The sequence below is a fragment of the Poecilia latipinna genome, unplaced genomic scaffold (genome assembly GCF_001443285.1).
Source record: "Poecilia latipinna isolate Pla-1442-1.1 unplaced genomic scaffold, P_latipinna-1.0 Scaffold67, whole genome shotgun sequence".
NCBI classification, from domain to species: domain Eukaryota; kingdom Metazoa; phylum Chordata; class Actinopteri; order Cyprinodontiformes; family Poeciliidae; genus Poecilia; species Poecilia latipinna.
Window position 1 is genome coordinate 38,401 of NW_015112683.1, and position 16,265 is coordinate 54,665.

General features: G+C 39.4%; 5 protein-coding genes across 7 annotated transcripts; 3 read left to right on the forward strand and 2 right to left on the reverse strand.

The window, feature by feature from the left end:
• Positions 1–149: 149 nt before the first annotated feature.
• On the forward strand, positions 150–3,004 carry LOC106964499 (dual specificity phosphatase DUPD1-like). Its single transcript, XM_015060058.1, has 4 exons — positions 150–320; positions 1,381–1,577; positions 1,686–1,909; positions 2,031–3,004. Exons 2-4 carry the CDS (start codon positions 1,402–1,404, stop codon positions 2,270–2,272), a joined length of 642 nt encoding a protein of 213 aa, XP_014915544.1. The 5' UTR covers positions 150–320; positions 1,381–1,401; the 3' UTR covers positions 2,273–3,004.
• A 299-nt stretch (positions 3,005–3,303) lies between these two features.
• On the reverse strand, positions 3,304–5,116 carry LOC106964517 (dual specificity protein phosphatase 13 isoform A-like). The gene is made up of 3 exons (XM_015060081.1): positions 4,491–5,116; positions 3,903–4,120; positions 3,304–3,807 (listed from the first exon to the last, which is right to left on the reverse strand). Exons 1-3 carry the CDS (start codon positions 4,613–4,615, stop codon positions 3,596–3,598), a joined length of 555 nt encoding a protein of 184 aa, XP_014915567.1. The 5' UTR covers positions 4,616–5,116; the 3' UTR covers positions 3,304–3,595.
• A 100-nt stretch (positions 5,117–5,216) lies between these two features.
• LOC106964509 (dual specificity protein phosphatase 13 isoform A-like) lies at positions 5,217–7,222 on the reverse strand. The gene is made up of 3 exons (XM_015060069.1): positions 6,942–7,222; positions 5,634–5,848; positions 5,217–5,550 (listed from the first exon to the last, which is right to left on the reverse strand). The coding sequence occupies exons 1-3, from the start codon at positions 7,133–7,135 to the stop codon at positions 5,342–5,344; spliced, it is 618 nt and encodes a 205-aa protein (XP_014915555.1). The 5' UTR covers positions 7,136–7,222; the 3' UTR covers positions 5,217–5,341.
• Positions 7,223–7,506: 284 nt separating this feature from the next.
• On the forward strand, positions 7,507–14,132 carry LOC106964545 (sphingomyelin synthase-related protein 1-like). Of its 3 annotated transcripts, XM_015060140.1 has the most exons (7): positions 7,507–7,658; positions 7,952–8,043; positions 10,420–11,049; positions 11,207–11,302; positions 11,403–11,520; positions 11,647–11,797; positions 12,356–14,132. In XM_015060140.1, exons 3-7 carry the CDS (start codon positions 10,424–10,426, stop codon positions 12,658–12,660), a joined length of 1,296 nt encoding a protein of 431 aa, XP_014915626.1. In that variant the 5' UTR covers positions 7,507–7,658; positions 7,952–8,043; positions 10,420–10,423; the 3' UTR covers positions 12,661–14,132. The 3 variants fall into 3 exon arrangements, with proteins under 3 accessions (XP_014915626.1, XP_014915618.1, XP_014915633.1); XM_015060132.1 differs by lacking the exon at positions 7,952–8,043; XM_015060147.1 differs by lacking the exon at positions 7,952–8,043 and having other exon boundaries at positions 10,423–11,049.
• Positions 14,133–14,950: 818 nt separating this feature from the next.
• Positions 14,951–16,264, forward strand: msmb (microseminoprotein beta). Its single transcript, XM_015060160.1, has 2 exons — positions 14,951–15,294; positions 15,927–16,264. The coding sequence occupies exons 1-2, from the start codon at positions 15,167–15,169 to the stop codon at positions 16,072–16,074; spliced, it is 276 nt and encodes a 91-aa protein (XP_014915646.1). The 5' UTR covers positions 14,951–15,166; the 3' UTR covers positions 16,075–16,264.
• The last annotated feature ends 1 nt before the right edge of the window (position 16,265 follows it).

Below are 16,265 nucleotides of genomic sequence, written 5' to 3' on the forward strand. Positions count from 1 at the left end.
GACTGTGTTATAATAAAAGACTTGAACAGTGAAAAAGAGCTGCAAAAAAATCATTTGCCTTCTTTGACTATTTGTGTATGCGTGCGTGCGTGCGTGCGTGCGTGCGTGTGTGTGTGTGTGTGTGTGTGTGTGTGTGTGTGTGTGTGTGTGTGCATCATGTTGTCCAGATCAGATTTTATGGCCCAGCTGTCTAAAAATAGACGTCCAGATCCATGTCAGTGTCTTTAGTCTTTCTGTGTTGGAAGATTTTTGTTCATATTCTCACTCACATGTTCATTGCAAGGTGGTCTGCTTCCTGCTTAGTAACAGATTTAAATAGGGTGAGTATTTTCTCTTTGTTTGTATCTATTTAATGCATCGGAGTAAACTGAGTGCAGCTTTCCTTGTCATTTAGTGATTCAAAGACGAACAATAGAATACCCAAAATCTGGTGTGCATTTGTATTCAGGCTCCCTGTGCCTACACTTTGTAAAACCACTCTTGCTGCATTTCCAACTGCAAGTCTTGCCACTGATTTTTAGTTGGATTGAGCTCTGGACTTTGTCTGAGTCATTCTAACTGCACAGCATGTTTTAGGTGTTTTCCTGCTGCCATTTTTAATGGCATGCAGACAAGGTAATGCAATCACTTCATTCAGGTGTACTGGGTCAGAAATGCACATAAAACAGGATAGGCAGTCGGCTCTGTGAAATGTTCAAAGCAATGCATATTGCTGTCCTATATGTTAGCTGCTTCAAAGTTTTCTATAACTGCTGCGTTTCTTTATGAAGTTGTTTGTTTACTAAGGTTCTCCAACAAACAGCCAAAGTCTTCAGAGAGGAGCTGCATTTGTACTAAACTACATTTTGGTGGACTCTATTGATTGCATAACAGTTTGTTGCACTGGATTTATTCCTTCGTTCTACAGGAATATCAGAGGAAATGGTGTAGAATGCAAATGTTTGCCATAATTTTCAGATTGGTAGTGGTAAAAACATCTTAAAACTATGTACTCTTTCCCTTTGTCTTCACAATTAAGTGTAAACAGAATAATTATGCTTTTTAAAGTAAAATGTGTAAAGAATCTACTGTAAAAAGATCAGGTCAAGGTGTTAGAAATCTGCGGGCTGGGTTTGGTTCCCAGCCTGTTGACCTTTGACCCATGTCTTCTTCCTCTCTCACAACCCGCTTTCCTGTCTGGCCATCATTAAATAAAGGCCAGAGGAAACCCTTTAAAAAATAATCAGTTTTTCAAGATAATTTTAATTTGTGTATGAGTTTTATGACGGTTATGTTTTTGTTTTTTGTTTAAATATAATTTTAATCCATTCTTAAATGGATTATATATTATATATATATCATACCGTGTGTTTAATATGTATGATATTTCTTTTATCACAGGGATGTGTAAGGAGGTGAAAAATGACCTCCTGTGCCGTTAAATCTAAGAGCAATCCATACGCAGCAGTGCAAGTGGACCCCGACAGTGATTACATCACACCAGGTACGTTAGACCTGGAGCAGCTCTTCTGGACAGGCACCACAGCTCCATACACCCATGTCAACCAGGTCTGGCCAAGAATTTACATCGGAGATGAGTGAGTTAACTCAGACATCTTTGTTTGCATGGATGCACTCATACTATAAATTGTGTAAATAAATACAAGGTTTGTACTGAAAGTATTGGATATGTTGCATGAAAACAGGAAAACAGCTCTTGAGCGTCCTGAGCTTAAGGACCTGGGTGTCACTCATGTCCTGAATGCAGCAGAAGGAAAGTGGAACAATGTGCTCACTGGTGCTAATTACTACAAAGACCTGAACATCCAGTATCTTGGTGTGGAAGCAGATGACAAACCCACATTCAACATCTCCCAATATTTCCTCCTTGCAACAGAGTTTATCCACGAGGCCCTCAGCCAACCTCAGAGTGAGTTATGGAGTCTGATGTACAGAAAATGATTGCATATCTATAAGCTTAACCTCTGAGGAAGGTTCTTGTAGTTTGTTCTTTGGTCTAATGTGTCCCACCTGTTTATTTTTATTTTCAGACAAGGTGCTGGTTCACTGTGTGATGGGCCGAAGCAGGTCAGCCACCTTGGTCTTGGCGTACCTGATGATGAAGCACAGCTTAACTGTAGTGGAAGCCATTGAGCATGTGCAGCAGAAACGCTGCATCCTGCCTAATCACGGCTTCCTGAAACAGCTCAGAGCACTGGACATCACGCTACAAGAGGACAAGCTGAGGCAGAAAAGACACGTGGAAAACCAAGAAGGCAACAAAACAACATAATATACCTCTGTACTTTATTCTCTCTGTGATGTAGCCTGATTTGAACATAAGTGTATATTTTTTTTATTGTGGATTCTTTTTAATCCACACAGGATCAAACTGAACCTCTGAGAAAGGCATTTTATAGCATCTTAGATCACCTTGGCTTCTTATCTGGCCACATTTTTTATTAGGATTAGTTCAGTTTATGTACATCTGTTGATTTTCTTGCACGCATAAATCAAAAAAACATTTTTTTTTTATTTTTTTTTTTTTATCAAAGTTGAGGTTGAAGTTGTGGGTGGATCATTCCAGAAGCTTAACATTACCTAATCTTATACGGTTTTGAGTTCAGTTTTGGGTGGGTCTGTGTATTGGTTTTCTTGTTTTAAGATGTTCCTGCATTTTGCATTTACCTGTCTGCTCCTTTATCATTCCATAGGTTTCTGGGATTGTTTTCATCCATTTTTATGAGTCATTCTCCCTCTGTTTCTCCCTTGTGGTTATCATTCATCTTCTGCATCTAAGCTTTCTGCTTCTCCTCAAAATAGCCCTGTGTTAGTAATCACTTACCTGTTTTCACACCAGGAACCTTCTCCCCAGCAAACACTTACCCAGTGTTCCCATCTTTGTTAGATCTTCCTTTTTTCCTCCTCCTGTCTTGCCAGTTGCCTCTTTGGGGGTTTATGTCTTTATGTATCCAGGTACTGATGTTAGTTTACTCCTCAGGTGTTCATTAAAATTCACCTCATCCTAATGCTTGTCTCTCTTCTGTTTGCATTTGCTTCCTCTTACAAAAAGTAATGAAATAATAAGGTTCACAAAGAATCACAACTAAAAGTTAATTGTAAAATCTATTTGATTTGTTTATTTTGTCGTTGGAATTTATTAAAAGGTATATTACTGCATCAAAGAACAAAGAAACAGCTTAATAAATGAGAAACAAACAATAGTTTAACATAAGAAGGGTGTTCAATTCATAAATTGAGCCAGTGTTATCTATTTGGTCCGAGATGTAGAGCACACAGATTGATCAGTAGTTATTAGCATCGTGGTGTGGTGATACGTTTCTTTTAATTCTGGAGTTCAGTGATTAACATAGAAATAGATAAGAATATTTGGGTTGACAGACGTGAACATTAATTACGTCTAACATGTTGTGGGACCTAGAAATTACAACGACATATTCAGGAAGTGCAATAAAATAAAATAAAATATTAGATTCTAAGTGGTTTCCAATGGTTTACACTATTTACAGCCCCTCCGTAAAGTGATTTAATTGGAGTGCAGCACATGCTGAGGTCATGAGAAAACCAAGGACTGATTAAAACGGAGAGAGCGACGTCAGAGAACAGGGCACAGCGTCCTTTTTTGAGTCAGCTCTTCGTCCAGCTTCAGGAGGAGTGTCAGGAAGTTCCGGTTGGGATAAATGGCCCGTTTTTTGACAACATGTCTCAGAGCATCTCTTAGTGAAAAACGATGCCTCAGCATGAGGTAAGCCAGGACCAAAGTGGCTGATCGACTCACACCCATGATGCAGTGGACCAACACTTTCCCTGTGGGAAAGGATAAAAAAAAAAAAAAAACATCAGTGAAAAGGAAATAAAAACTTAATTTTGCTTAATATTTTTTGAAAGATAATGAAATGTACCATCTTTGCTTTTCAGGCCTTTATGAATGAAGTCAGTAGCAGATTTAAAGTATTGGCTGAGGTCAAAGTGGTCCGAGTCTTCCGCTGGGATGCCAAAGTAAACACAGGTGTTCCCATAAAAGCTCTGGTCGCCGATGCTGCCCTGCTTGGAGTGTGCTGCGTTCAGAACATGAGTGATGCTAAGCTTATGCAATCTGTTTTTGTTCTGTGCAACAGCCCTAAGAATCACAAAGAGGACATACATAAAACAAAACTGTGGGATTATATTAAGTAATCACAGTTTAGCAGCACAGACAATTATGTAAGCATTCAATAACTGTTATGTACTGACAATATGAACACACATTTTGACAGGTTCAGGATAATATATAATTTCAGCGTTTATAAGAGCTGATAAGCCTTGTAATAACTGATTGTGCCAGTTATTAATAATGGCAGTTATTTTCTATTTAGTCATAGACCTGCTAAAATCTTCCAAATTCTAGATTAATACAGGTTCTCCATCAAATTAGACAATAATTTTAAAAAATGATAGAAACAGCTTGATATTATATTGTTTCTGCTTTCATACACAGCACACACACTCACACATTTCCTATGTACAAGTTGGGCCAGACTTCATCCACAGGTGTGAGCTCCAGCGTGCAGGAGTCCAAGATGAGCTCAAGTTCCTTGATGACCACCAGGTTCTGTCGCTGGCCGTTCCTCGACATTCTTCCTGCATGCAGAGTCCGGCTCTGAGCAGACGCCTGCGCTGCCCTCTGATGCCACAGCCCGCCGCCTCTTCATCCGCTCGATGAGAGGCATGAGCAGCTGGTTGATTTATTGAGTGGCGCTCAGCCCGGCTCCGAAATTAGCCCGGTGTTTTCCACGTACTCTTGCTGGCGGGACGTTGGGAGTTATTTAATGTTGCTGGTGGATTGATTAGTCTGTTCACGTGTGATTCTCTTTCTCTCTCTCTCTCTCTCTCTCTCTTTACACAAGGGGCAAAACAGATAGGGGAGGAGGGACAGCTGAATAGTGTGGGTCACAAATGCAGAAAGTGATTCTCGTGGAATGATAGCAGCATTTGTATTGTAGCTTTTATGTTTTCTGCATTCATATTTTGTTTGTGGATTATCTCTGTTGTTAAGACACCTGCTCCTTTTCTCTCCCTCAGCTGTTTCTCCCCCAGTCATTACCCTCTCCTGTTATGCATTCCAATAATCGTCCTCCCCATGCATTAGAGCCCCTCTATTCAGTTACTCCTTGGTCAGATCCTCTTTTGGCTGTTTTTCTTGGTGTTTTTGCTCTTTGTTGCAAGTCCTTTTTTTCCATCTGATAAAAATCCAATAACAGTGATTCTGCCTGCCTCCTGCCTGCATTTGGCCAAACTCATCCATAAACGATAACAACAGGAAACAGGCATAACCAATTTAACCAAATGATAAAAGAAATGTTCATTTCAGCTCTTTTTGTCTTTCGACATGCAGTGTTTGCTCAAGGTCCACAAGCTGTCGTAGAAATCCCCTGTTAGGGAAAATCCAACGCTTCTGTTGCACACAGCGTATTGAAGAGCGAAGACTGAAGCCATGACGGATCATCAGGTAGGCCAAAACCAGCGCAGCCGAGCGGCTCACTCCCACAGCACAGTGGACAAAAATCTTCCCTGAAAACCATTAAAAAAAAAAACATAAATATGAAACTCCACTTGTTTGTCACTTGTAATTTGTCAAAGAATGTCAGCTCTACCTCCTGATGATAAAGCCTGGTGAATAAACTCTGCAGCAGGGTCGAAAAAAGGCGAGAGGTCGAAAGTTGGTAGGTCGTTGGCAGGCACACCGTAATACTTCACCGTGGTTCCATAGAAATCATCAGTGCCTTTGCAGCAGAGTTTCCCGTGGGAGGCGTTCAGCACATGAGTGATTCCCAGCTGCCAGAGTCCAAACTTATCATGAGACATAAACCTGAAACAAGAGTAAAATACGTTGATTTGACAAGCATCACACAGTGTTTTGCAAAAATATGCATACATTCATACATATTCTTTTAACATCAAGATTTTTGAGGAAATTGTATGTAATAAATGAGGGAAAAAGATATATGGTTTTCATTTTTTTACTATGCAAAAATTAATTCATAAAAATGAACTAATCTCCCTTTTAGTCTCTCTCTCTATACGCATACTGTACATATCGTATAATATGTTTTAATAATTTATTATGCCGCTTTCCTCAAATAATCACAGTAAATTGAGATGACTGTTTCTCCTTGAAACCGATCCCAATTTTGCCAATCAATACTGTCAAAAATATATTTTTTATATAATAAAATTTAAATATATTATTTATTATTTGACATGACATTGGGCACTGTGCTATTTAAAACCACAATTGCTGCAATTCCAGGCCTTTTGGGCTATTCCTCTTTGCTGTACTGCCAGAGTTTGATCAGATAAAGTGATCATCAGTTTTCAATTCTTGCCACAGTTTATCAGCTGAATTTAGGTCTGGAGTCAAACCAGATACTGCAAACAGATATGCTTTTATCTAAACCATCTAATTTTTTTTTTCTCTGTGTGTATGTTTAGAGTTGATACTACAAGAAATTGAACCTCCACCAAAGTCTCACATATTTTCTAGCCTCTAACAGGCTTTCTTCTAGGATTGTCCGTAAATTAGCTCCGTCCACCTTCCCATCAACTCTGCTCAGCTTTTCTATCACTACTGAAAATTAGGGCCGTATCATGATGCTGCCACCACTATGTTTCACAAGGAAGATGCTTCCGGCTAGATTTATGGAGTTCATAACAAATGGTCAACCTGTTGACATATTATACCACCTGAGCTGTGGAGCTCTGCAGCTGCTCTGTTCTTGTTCAGTCTTGCTCAGCAGTCACTGAAATTATTATTATTTTATCAGTGTGTCATATAAACCCAAATAAAAGGTTTGTGGTTGTAATGTGACATAATGGGGAAATTTCAACATGTGAATATGCTTTAAATGCACAATATTAGTGTATGTAACTATGTCAAGCTAACTGCAGACCAGGATACTCACATGTCCCCCAGAAAAAGACTCGGCCACACCTCATCCACATGGTGACACGAGCGAGGAGCTGAATGTAAAATCTCCTCAAGCTCCTGAAGAGTTGGAGTCTCACCTGTGCTGCAGGTGTGTTCTTCCTTCTCCTCTGTATCTGTCCGCTTTGAGTCCTCTGTAACACATTTCTCCCCCATTACACCACCTGACATTTCTGTGTTTTAAGTGCTTACGCCACTCTGTAGTTTTCCTGAAGAGGAAATGACCTTCCCTTCACTCTATCAGTGACTGCCACAAACAGGTGGTGCACTTTAGCACAGGCTGCTAAAAACACTCTGTCATTTGGACACATGTTTGCAAACATGTCAGCCACTTTATAGTTCTTGTAAATCAGCCAAAGAGGGTCATAATTTTTTCGTCTTTTTTTTTTTTTTTTTTCTGTTTGTTTTTTTTTTGTTTTTGTTTTTTTTACTTATCTGGTGTAACATTGCCTGTAATCAGAGCCTTGCTTTTCCAAGGACTGGCCTGCAGGGGTCAGTATGTTCCCAGCTGCACGTCTGCATGAGGCAAGGAGCTCTTCTTTGCCGATGTTGTTAGTTAGTGGAGTCTTCCTGTTTGGCGTTGCCTAGTTGTCTGAAGCATGTTGGCCATGACACAATCCTGGGAGTGGAGAAACAGGCAGAAAGTTTATCCGAGACGTCCAGCAGCACTGTGACACTGGGCCTTTTTGACAAGGTAGGCTGACATTGACTTGAAATTATTTTTACAGCAAGTTTAGAACAACATTCTGTGCTTTATGTGGCATATTTCTTCTCAGCTGAGTGTACCCCCCCACCCCCCACCCCTTTTTAGGTTTCTAAAAGAATATCTCTTTGTGTCTCTGCTTTGGGGACACTGTAAGCCCTTTGTCGAGCTGTCTTTGTCTGAAACACACTGGCAGCTTTCTCTGTCCCAGTTGGGTGTCACTGCTCCCTGTGACTCAGTGTAAGCTGACCAAATGTGCTGACATGGCACTTATTCATCCCCAGTAAAGCCTCGGCCACAGAAGATACCAACCAACACTGGAGCCTAGATAAAAATAAGCGATTTCTCTTTTAGGGGCAGAGCAGAAGCAGTGCTGGTGAGTTATTTAAGTTTCAGATATGTAAATATGTAGCACTCTTTGGCCTGCTTGCTAGTTTCATTACTTGCTCTGTTGTTCACTGGTGACAGTGAATGACAGATGATTTGCATTTAGTGTGGGGTAAAATTAAGTAATGTATTTTGGGAACAGGGAGGTTTCAGTAGCAGCTTGAACCTAAGTTCAATGCACACACTTTATTGAAAGTGTTGGAATAATGTTGACATCCTAGTTCTATAAACATAGAACTAGAACAAGTGGCAATCAGAATAAAATAAAACCTAGAAGTAACACTAAAATTATAAGGTTAGATTATCATAAAGATATTTTAGAGGATCTTCCCAGGACAACAGTTTTGCCCACTATGACATCATTCTACTAATAGCGGTCATACTGGTTCAAACAAGAGAAATGTTGGTTTTGTGGTATTTCTCGGTTGTTTGTCTTATTCAATAAGTATCAAAGGGTGTGGATACATCTTAAAACATAAATGGAAATAAGGGTGGTGCAACCAAATAATTGGAAAAGCACCTATCAGGCTTTTCCTGATTTTCTGGTTACTTTTCAGATCTGGCTTTGTTATTTTTATTTATTTATTTATTTTTTGCCCAGAAAAAATAGAAAAGACATACCACCACTTGGGGGTGGTATAGTGAACTTCATAAAGACAGAAAGCATCATGAGCAAAAGACATGCTGAATGTTTGGAACAGTGTCTCAAGGCATCAACCAATAAATTAAATCTTCCAAATGGACAGTGACTCCAAAGCGTATCACCAGATTAAATAGAAAGTGGATTAAGGACTTCAAAGTCACTGAAACTGGTCACGATGTTGGCATTCAATACTATTAAATGTATATAGAAAACATAAAAAATATACATAATTTTTTTAATTTTTTTTAAAAAAAAAAAAAAAAAATTGGGCTGCACAGTGGCGCAGTTGGTAGAGCTGTTGCCGTGCAGCAAGAAGGTTCTGGGTTCGATTCCCGGCCCCGGTCTTTCTGCATGGAGTTTGCATGTTCTCCCTGTGCATGCGTGGGTTTTCTCCGGGTACTCCGGTTTCCTCCCACAGTCCAAAAAAAACATGACTGTTAGGTTAATTGGTCTGTCTAAATTGCCCCTAGGTGTGTGTCTGTGTTGCCCTGCGACAGACTGGCGACCTGTCCAGGATGTACCCCGCCTCTCGCCCGGAACGTTAGCTGGAGATAGGCACCAGCACCTCCCGACCCCACTGAGGGACAAGGGTGTTCAGAAAATGGATGGATGTTTAAAAAATTTGCCTTGTACAAAAACATTTGTTGCAAGGTCAGTGCAACAAATAACAGTGTTCAGCAGCCTCATATTTCCTTAAATAGTCAATTAATTGTAACATAAAGTGCAATGTCATGGATTCTATGCTGCAAAATATGGTATTGATTTCAAGCCAGTCAAATGTCTCCTGAACACGAATGCTATCGTTTATTTTACAAAGTTGACACAACTCCAGTCACGTTGGTGCAGAGTTGCAGACCTTTGGAGCAACATCATTGCAAGCTTATCAAAAGGTCAAAGAGTGAAAACTAGAGGGGTGGGGGGAAAGAGCTGAAGCACCACAGCTAATTAATCAATGTTGAGTCTTTGTGCAGTACAGAAGGTCACTTACTTTGTTTCTGTCTGAAGATTTGCATAGTTTGCAACTCTTGCTGTGTTTCTCCAAGTAATATGGTCATCTATTTTCTCTAAACCCTAAAACAACAGCTGGAGAATAAAGAGGACAATTGTTTGTTTTGGTTTAACCTTCACCTGCTTCTTGCACATGCTTATAATACAGGGTACTGTTCTGTGGTGGTGTAAACCGCCCTGAACAAACAATACAGGTTGTTATGACAACAACAAAAAAAATGAAGTAAGAGCTGGAGAAGACACAGCAGACAGTCGTACCAATACATGGCATCTAAAATCGAGATCAGAACGAGGGATAAAATTGCAAAAATTGAGCAAATGAACAAATAGATGTTGTATGAAATATAAGAAAATTAAATCTTCTCCCCTAAATTATCAAATAATAGTCAAGCTTAATTAACAGGAGGATGTTGGGAGGAAGGATCATATAAAACAGTTACGTTTGTGAATGTGAATGTGAATACAAATACATTCCACACTTCAGATTTTTTTTTGTTTTTTAAACTCTTTGATTTATTTGTGCTATATGAAAACATTTTCTCTTCTTTCTTTTGGTCTACGATGTAAGACTCGCATAAAACGCATTTGGCTCTTGTGGCTTTGCTGAAACAAATTTTAGAAAAAAATACCTGTAAATTCACTGTAAGTCAGTGAACTTCCAGTTCTTTTCAGATGAAAACATGCATTCATGATGCTTTGTGTTTCTGTGTGCAGCAGGATGTCGGAGTCAAATGGTCGCGTGAGTGCCTGGAGCAGTAGCCAAGTGGGCCAGTGGCTGCAGGACGAAGGTTTCGGGCAGTACGTGGACTTGTTGTGTACGCAGCACCGCATCGACGGCGTCAGTCTACTGGCTCTGACTGAAGCTGACCTGCGGGGTCCTCCCCTTGGCCTCACCGTGCTGGGACACATCAAGCGACTGAGTGTAGCCCTCCGCCGCCTCCAGAGGGAGAATAAAGCTGAGTTGGAGGAGCTAGGTCTGTGGCCTCCAGACGCTAACTCTGCTGGACTCTCGCTGGGTGCTCCAAGGGCCGAGTGGAGCTGTGATGGAGCTGAAAGGAGGGGATGTAATGGTGGAGATCATTTGTGCAATGGGATGGAGCTGCGGCTGAGGAACGGTAGCAGCCGTGGGTGTGCGCCTGGGACAGCGCTGTGTCAAACACACTCCAACGGCAGGTTTCGACAGCCAATGGTGGGCCGATTGGATCCTGAGGTCTGGAAGACGGTCATTAGTTCTGTATATGTATTCTTAGTGTGTGGACTGACCTCTTTTGTCATGGTTATTGTGCATGAGCGTGTCCCTGACATGAGGACTTACCCGCCCCTTCCTGATATATTCCTGGACAGGTACGAACCGACCTGCTTACCTTGTGTGTTTTTGCAACAGTAACATCAGTGAAAATCCACACGAGGACTCCAATGCTTGTTCTGCAACTTTATCTCCTTTGTTTGGAAACACATTCTATTAATCTACAGACTGACACATATTTTCCTTCTTCCACAGTGTACCCAGAATCCCTTGGGCGTTTGTGATGGCTGAAGCTTGTGGCCTTATCTTGTGTTACATGTTTTTGTTGATCCTGCTCCTTCACAAGCACAGGTATCGCCTTTTCCAATAATCCAATAATGAGCACTCTCCTCATTGTGGCTCACTGTTGCCCGGAGGATTGACACAAGCTTCCGTTCTGTCTGTAATTCAGGTCAATTCTCCTCAGACGCCTGTGTTCTCTGATGGGAACAGTGTTTCTGCTTCGTTGTTGCACCATGTTTGTCACCTCGCTCTCTGTGCCTGGGCAGCACCTGAAATGTTCCAGCCTGGTGGGTTAAACAGAAGTGTTACTGTAAACAACAGAGTTGCTATGTTTTTATCCTTAAGTGAGTAGCTGGTAACTACAATCATGAGGTAACTGGGTGACTCAAAGTAATTTTTTTTTGTCCCTCAAGTCCTACGGTGATACTTGGGGAAAGATCCAGAGAGCCCTGGCCATATGGAGTGGGTTTGGGATGACTCTTACAGGTGTCCAAACCTGTGGAGACTACATGTTCAGCGGCCACACTGTGGTCATCACGATGCTCAACTTCTTTGTGACTGAATGTAAGTTGTTTTTTTTGTTTTTTTTTATTTTGCTATGACTGTCTTGTCTCTTAAGAATAATGGAGGCAAAGACATTGCTCAATGTTTCTCCTGTGTCTTTTGTTGGAGCAGTTAATGAATTCTCAAGACTGTGTAAAATATCCATCAGCATCACCTCAGGTTATATGCCAGGCACTCGGTTCTGCCAGCAGCAGTGTTCTCACTAAAACTCTGAGAACTAAGCACATCAACTCAGTTTACAGTCCTTACACTGACTGTAAACTATAAGTAATGGAGTAGATAAAGAACAGAAGACTCAGAATTAACTCAAACTTATCTTAATGTTGATTTAACCTTAATAAAATATCTTACTGAGTGTACCAATTTGAAGATACACTCAAATTGTCTTTTTATCTTTTAAAAACACAAAATCAAAAAAGATAACATGAATATTGAAAAAAAAAAGCATTTGCTTTGGAAATCTGAGTCTGGAAAATTATGGAAGTTTCACATAAAAATGTAAAGGAACCCTGCCCGTCCGTCTACCAGATTTGTTCTGCTAATTTCTTATACTTCCAGACACACCGAGAAACTGGAATTTGATCCATACCATCTCCTGGGTGCTGAACCTGTTTGGGATTTTCTTCATCCTGGCGGCCCATGAGCACTACTCCATCGACGTCTTCATAGCCTTCTACATCACCACACGCCTCTTCCTCTACTACCACACATTAGCCAACACCCGTGCCTTCCAGCACAGTCGCAGGGCTCGCATTTGGTTCCCCATGTTTTCCTTTTTTGAGTGCAATGTGAATGGACCCGTTCCTAACCAGTATCACTGGCCCTTCAGTAAACCAGCCTTCATGAAAACTCTAATTGGATGAAGAGTCTTGAACGATAATTTAGCTTTTTTGTAGCAGTGCCTCAAAGAATTTTCTGTGATATTAATGATACTATTATGATCGTATTTCTTCTTTTGCAGATTAATTGTTGTTTTTCTCAGGTTCAGGTGAACAGCTATGCAGTTTAAGTTTAGTACTTTAAAAATCTTTAAAAAGATGAGACTATTTTCACCTTCTGTCAGTCTGCTAAATAGAGCTAGCAGCTAGTTAGCTTAGCATACAGGAAACTAAAACACAGACATGGAGTTGGATAAAAAGCAGAAATAAGCCATAGTTTTTGTGTGAAGCACATTTAATCAATCAGACGTGTAAATGTTGAAAAACTTGCATTTCTTCAAGTTTTCTGGAACATATTCAGATTGGTGGTAGCTAGCTCCAACCGTTGCCTCATAATTAGCATATTTCTATTATGACTGAGTTGGCTGAGTTTTGTTATTCACAGTATTCTTAACTGTTCTTTCAGATTTAAATTGCACGTCTCTTAATAAATTAATAATACTCACTTGTATATCATAAAAGCGAAGGATACTGGCATTTTCTGGAAGATTGTACACTATGTAGCATTTTTATTGACTTCCACTTTTTGGATGTTTACAGTTCAATGGTAATTTGTCAAATTTTGTATACAAAGTAATGCATGTGACAGGTTCTTTTTTAAAGAGTGAATTCGCTGAAAGTTTACATTTTGCTGCAAAGAGCACTTTAGTAAGTGCAACCAAAATAGCCTTTTTATCAATATGCAACCAAATACTTGACCTCCTCATGTTTTGCAAAGAAAAAAAAAAGAGATCTATTTCAGGGACATTTTTATTTTTGTCATTTTACATTAAAAGTGAATGTTTGACTTATAATCAATTTGAAATGTAAAAATAAGTTTATGATTCAGTTATTTTTTGTATTTTTGTCCTACTTTTGCATATAGTGTAGAAATACTTGACATTTGTTACTTGGTTGAAAAAACACCTTGTCTACCAAAGACTGGAAGTTTGTTTACAATAATGTGGCTTATTTTTTTTTTGTTTTGTTTTTTTGTCTTTTATCTCATGAATGACGTTTATGCTTAGGAAACCTTTCATATTGGTCTTCAGCTTTCTTTACACTGTAGCTGTTGCATGTGTCTTTTTGTAAATGACCAAAAAGAGCAAGTTGCATCATGCAGTCTCTTCGTTCTAAGAAATGTGTCTTAAACATGCAATTTTAACATAACCTGTGCATCTGTTCCCCACCTTAAAACAAATGTCTGACAAATCACTGTTCAAATATTTGAATTAAAGAAATGCAGGGCTGCACACCCACCGATATAAACCATCATTGTAACTCTCAGCTTTCATACACTAACCTCTTGGTGACTGCGTCAGATCTCGTCTGAAGATGGTATGTATTTGACAAATTAGGGCTGCTGTAATTCTTATTAATATATTTGGAATAAACAAAACTTTTATTCCAAATTCATCAAATGTAGACTCTGGTTGTGGGTTTTTTTTTTTGTTTTTTTGTTTTTTAGTGGTTCATATACAAATGTTATGAAATTCCCTAACTGCGTCATTGTAATCACAGTTTAAATGTTTTTTTGTGAACTTCTGACTAAAATTTATAAAACAGCATTTCTGCTATTTTAGGTAGCTCTGTGGCTGAAGTGAGCCTTTTTTAAACAGGAGAAAATGTTTCATCTCCTAGTAAAACTAAAAATATTAATTCTGTCTGTGGGTTAAACCAATTTGAAATTATTGAAGCAATTTTTTTTTACTGCTAGAACAATTAATCTTGCTTGATTCAGCCAGGGAAAGCTTATGATTTTTGTGCTGCAGATAATAAATATAGATTATGTGTTGCAGAAGAAACAATGTAAGTCGATGCGTTCTTTCACATGCCGTAATAATATAGAACATAAAACTTTCATAAGCCATAACGTTGCAGGCAATTGTAATTGCATTGTTCCTTTTGAAACAAAGAGAAACAAAAGGCATGTTTTACATCAATTTTAACTGTTTGAATTCATCCAATGTTGATAAAACCCCAGACGTCATAAAACACCTTGTTCACTGTCCATGTACTTTTTTTTTGTCTGCAGTGTCTTTTTGTACTGTGTCACTCTGACTTCTTCTTCCAGGAGTTGGTGATAAAAGATTTGGCAAACCCTCCAAAAGGTGAGTAATATCTTGCCACCTGCAGAGACAGACAGCAGCATAAACAATAAGAGTGCAGACGATGATTTGGGAAGGTGGAAAGCTTTCTTCATTACTCAAACTGCTTTTAGAAAAGCCAGCTGGGGTTTGCTTTAGTTTTTCGAGATGCAAACAAAAGGCTTGGCTCCTCACAAGCGTTTAGGACGAGCATGATAGAAAGCTCACAAGCTTAAAGAATTCTTGCTAACGCCCAACGCAAGATTCACATCACTTAGAAACCACACCACAAAAATCAACACAGAGAAAGGATTAGCACCTGACGTGGATTTATCAGAGACAAACACGTCACCTGCTTCTCTGAAATGGGTTCAATTTGTTTACACACAGGGTGTGCGGATGAAGATGGGAAGGAGCGCGGATTTGGGTCTGAATGGGTGAGAGAGTGCATGGGGTGCTCCTGCACCAAGGAGGCTTTGAGCTGCTGCAGCATGTAAGGCTTTTATTCTCTTTTGTACAACATTTCCCTGAATGTTGCTAATATACAATTGTCACTCTTTACAAAACAAAAATTGTGTTCCTTCTTAACATTCCAAACATAAGCTTCGAATTGCATGAAATCGTATCTCGTTCTCAGCACCTACTTAGTCCAACATAAGCCTAATACGAGCAGAATTGTAAGGTTTAAAGTAATAAACACAGAGATCTGCGTGGGGTCATTACACAGGTGTCGCAAAGTGAAAATGAGTGAAAATGAGTTCAGAGCTGACAAAAACACACCCCAACAATATACAGCTCTGATGGCAGAAAATAAGTAGTTCTACAAAGTATTGACTCATAGTGGCTGAATACATATGGATGCCACAATTTCCTAAAAAAAAAAAAAAAAAAAAAATTGTTAAAAATTGTAAAAATGTTAAAATCTAAATAAAATCCTTTCCCCTGCAGTTCACACTAATGTGCCACTTTGTCTTTGTCTATCACATAATACATTGTAATGTGACAAATTGTGGAAAAACAAACAAAAAACCCAGTAACTTCATTTGTTCTCCTTTCTTTTTTAACTATGTCTAGCTTACAAAATCATCTTGACAATTATGTTCTTTCTCCCTGTTGGGTCTGAAGGATCCCTGATGAAGCCACCGTGGATATCCCTGAGAAGTGTGAGCTTGTTGTGGATAAAGACGCCTGCTCTGCCAAGATGGTGCAGAAGTCAGACAAAACACAGCCGTGTTATCCTTTCCGAAAACACAATGCAGACTCTAATGTTTAAGACAATCCAACATCCTGATGCTATTTCATTATTGTATTACGGAGTTATGCAGTTTATGTTCAGCATATAGCCAATTAAACAGCAGTACCTATCTTACTTTATCTTGTCATACTGAAAATCAACTGGTAAAAAAAGGTGCACCTTCCAGCTTGCAGCAGCTGATGTCGTTTAACGATCCCGCCACTATGTGG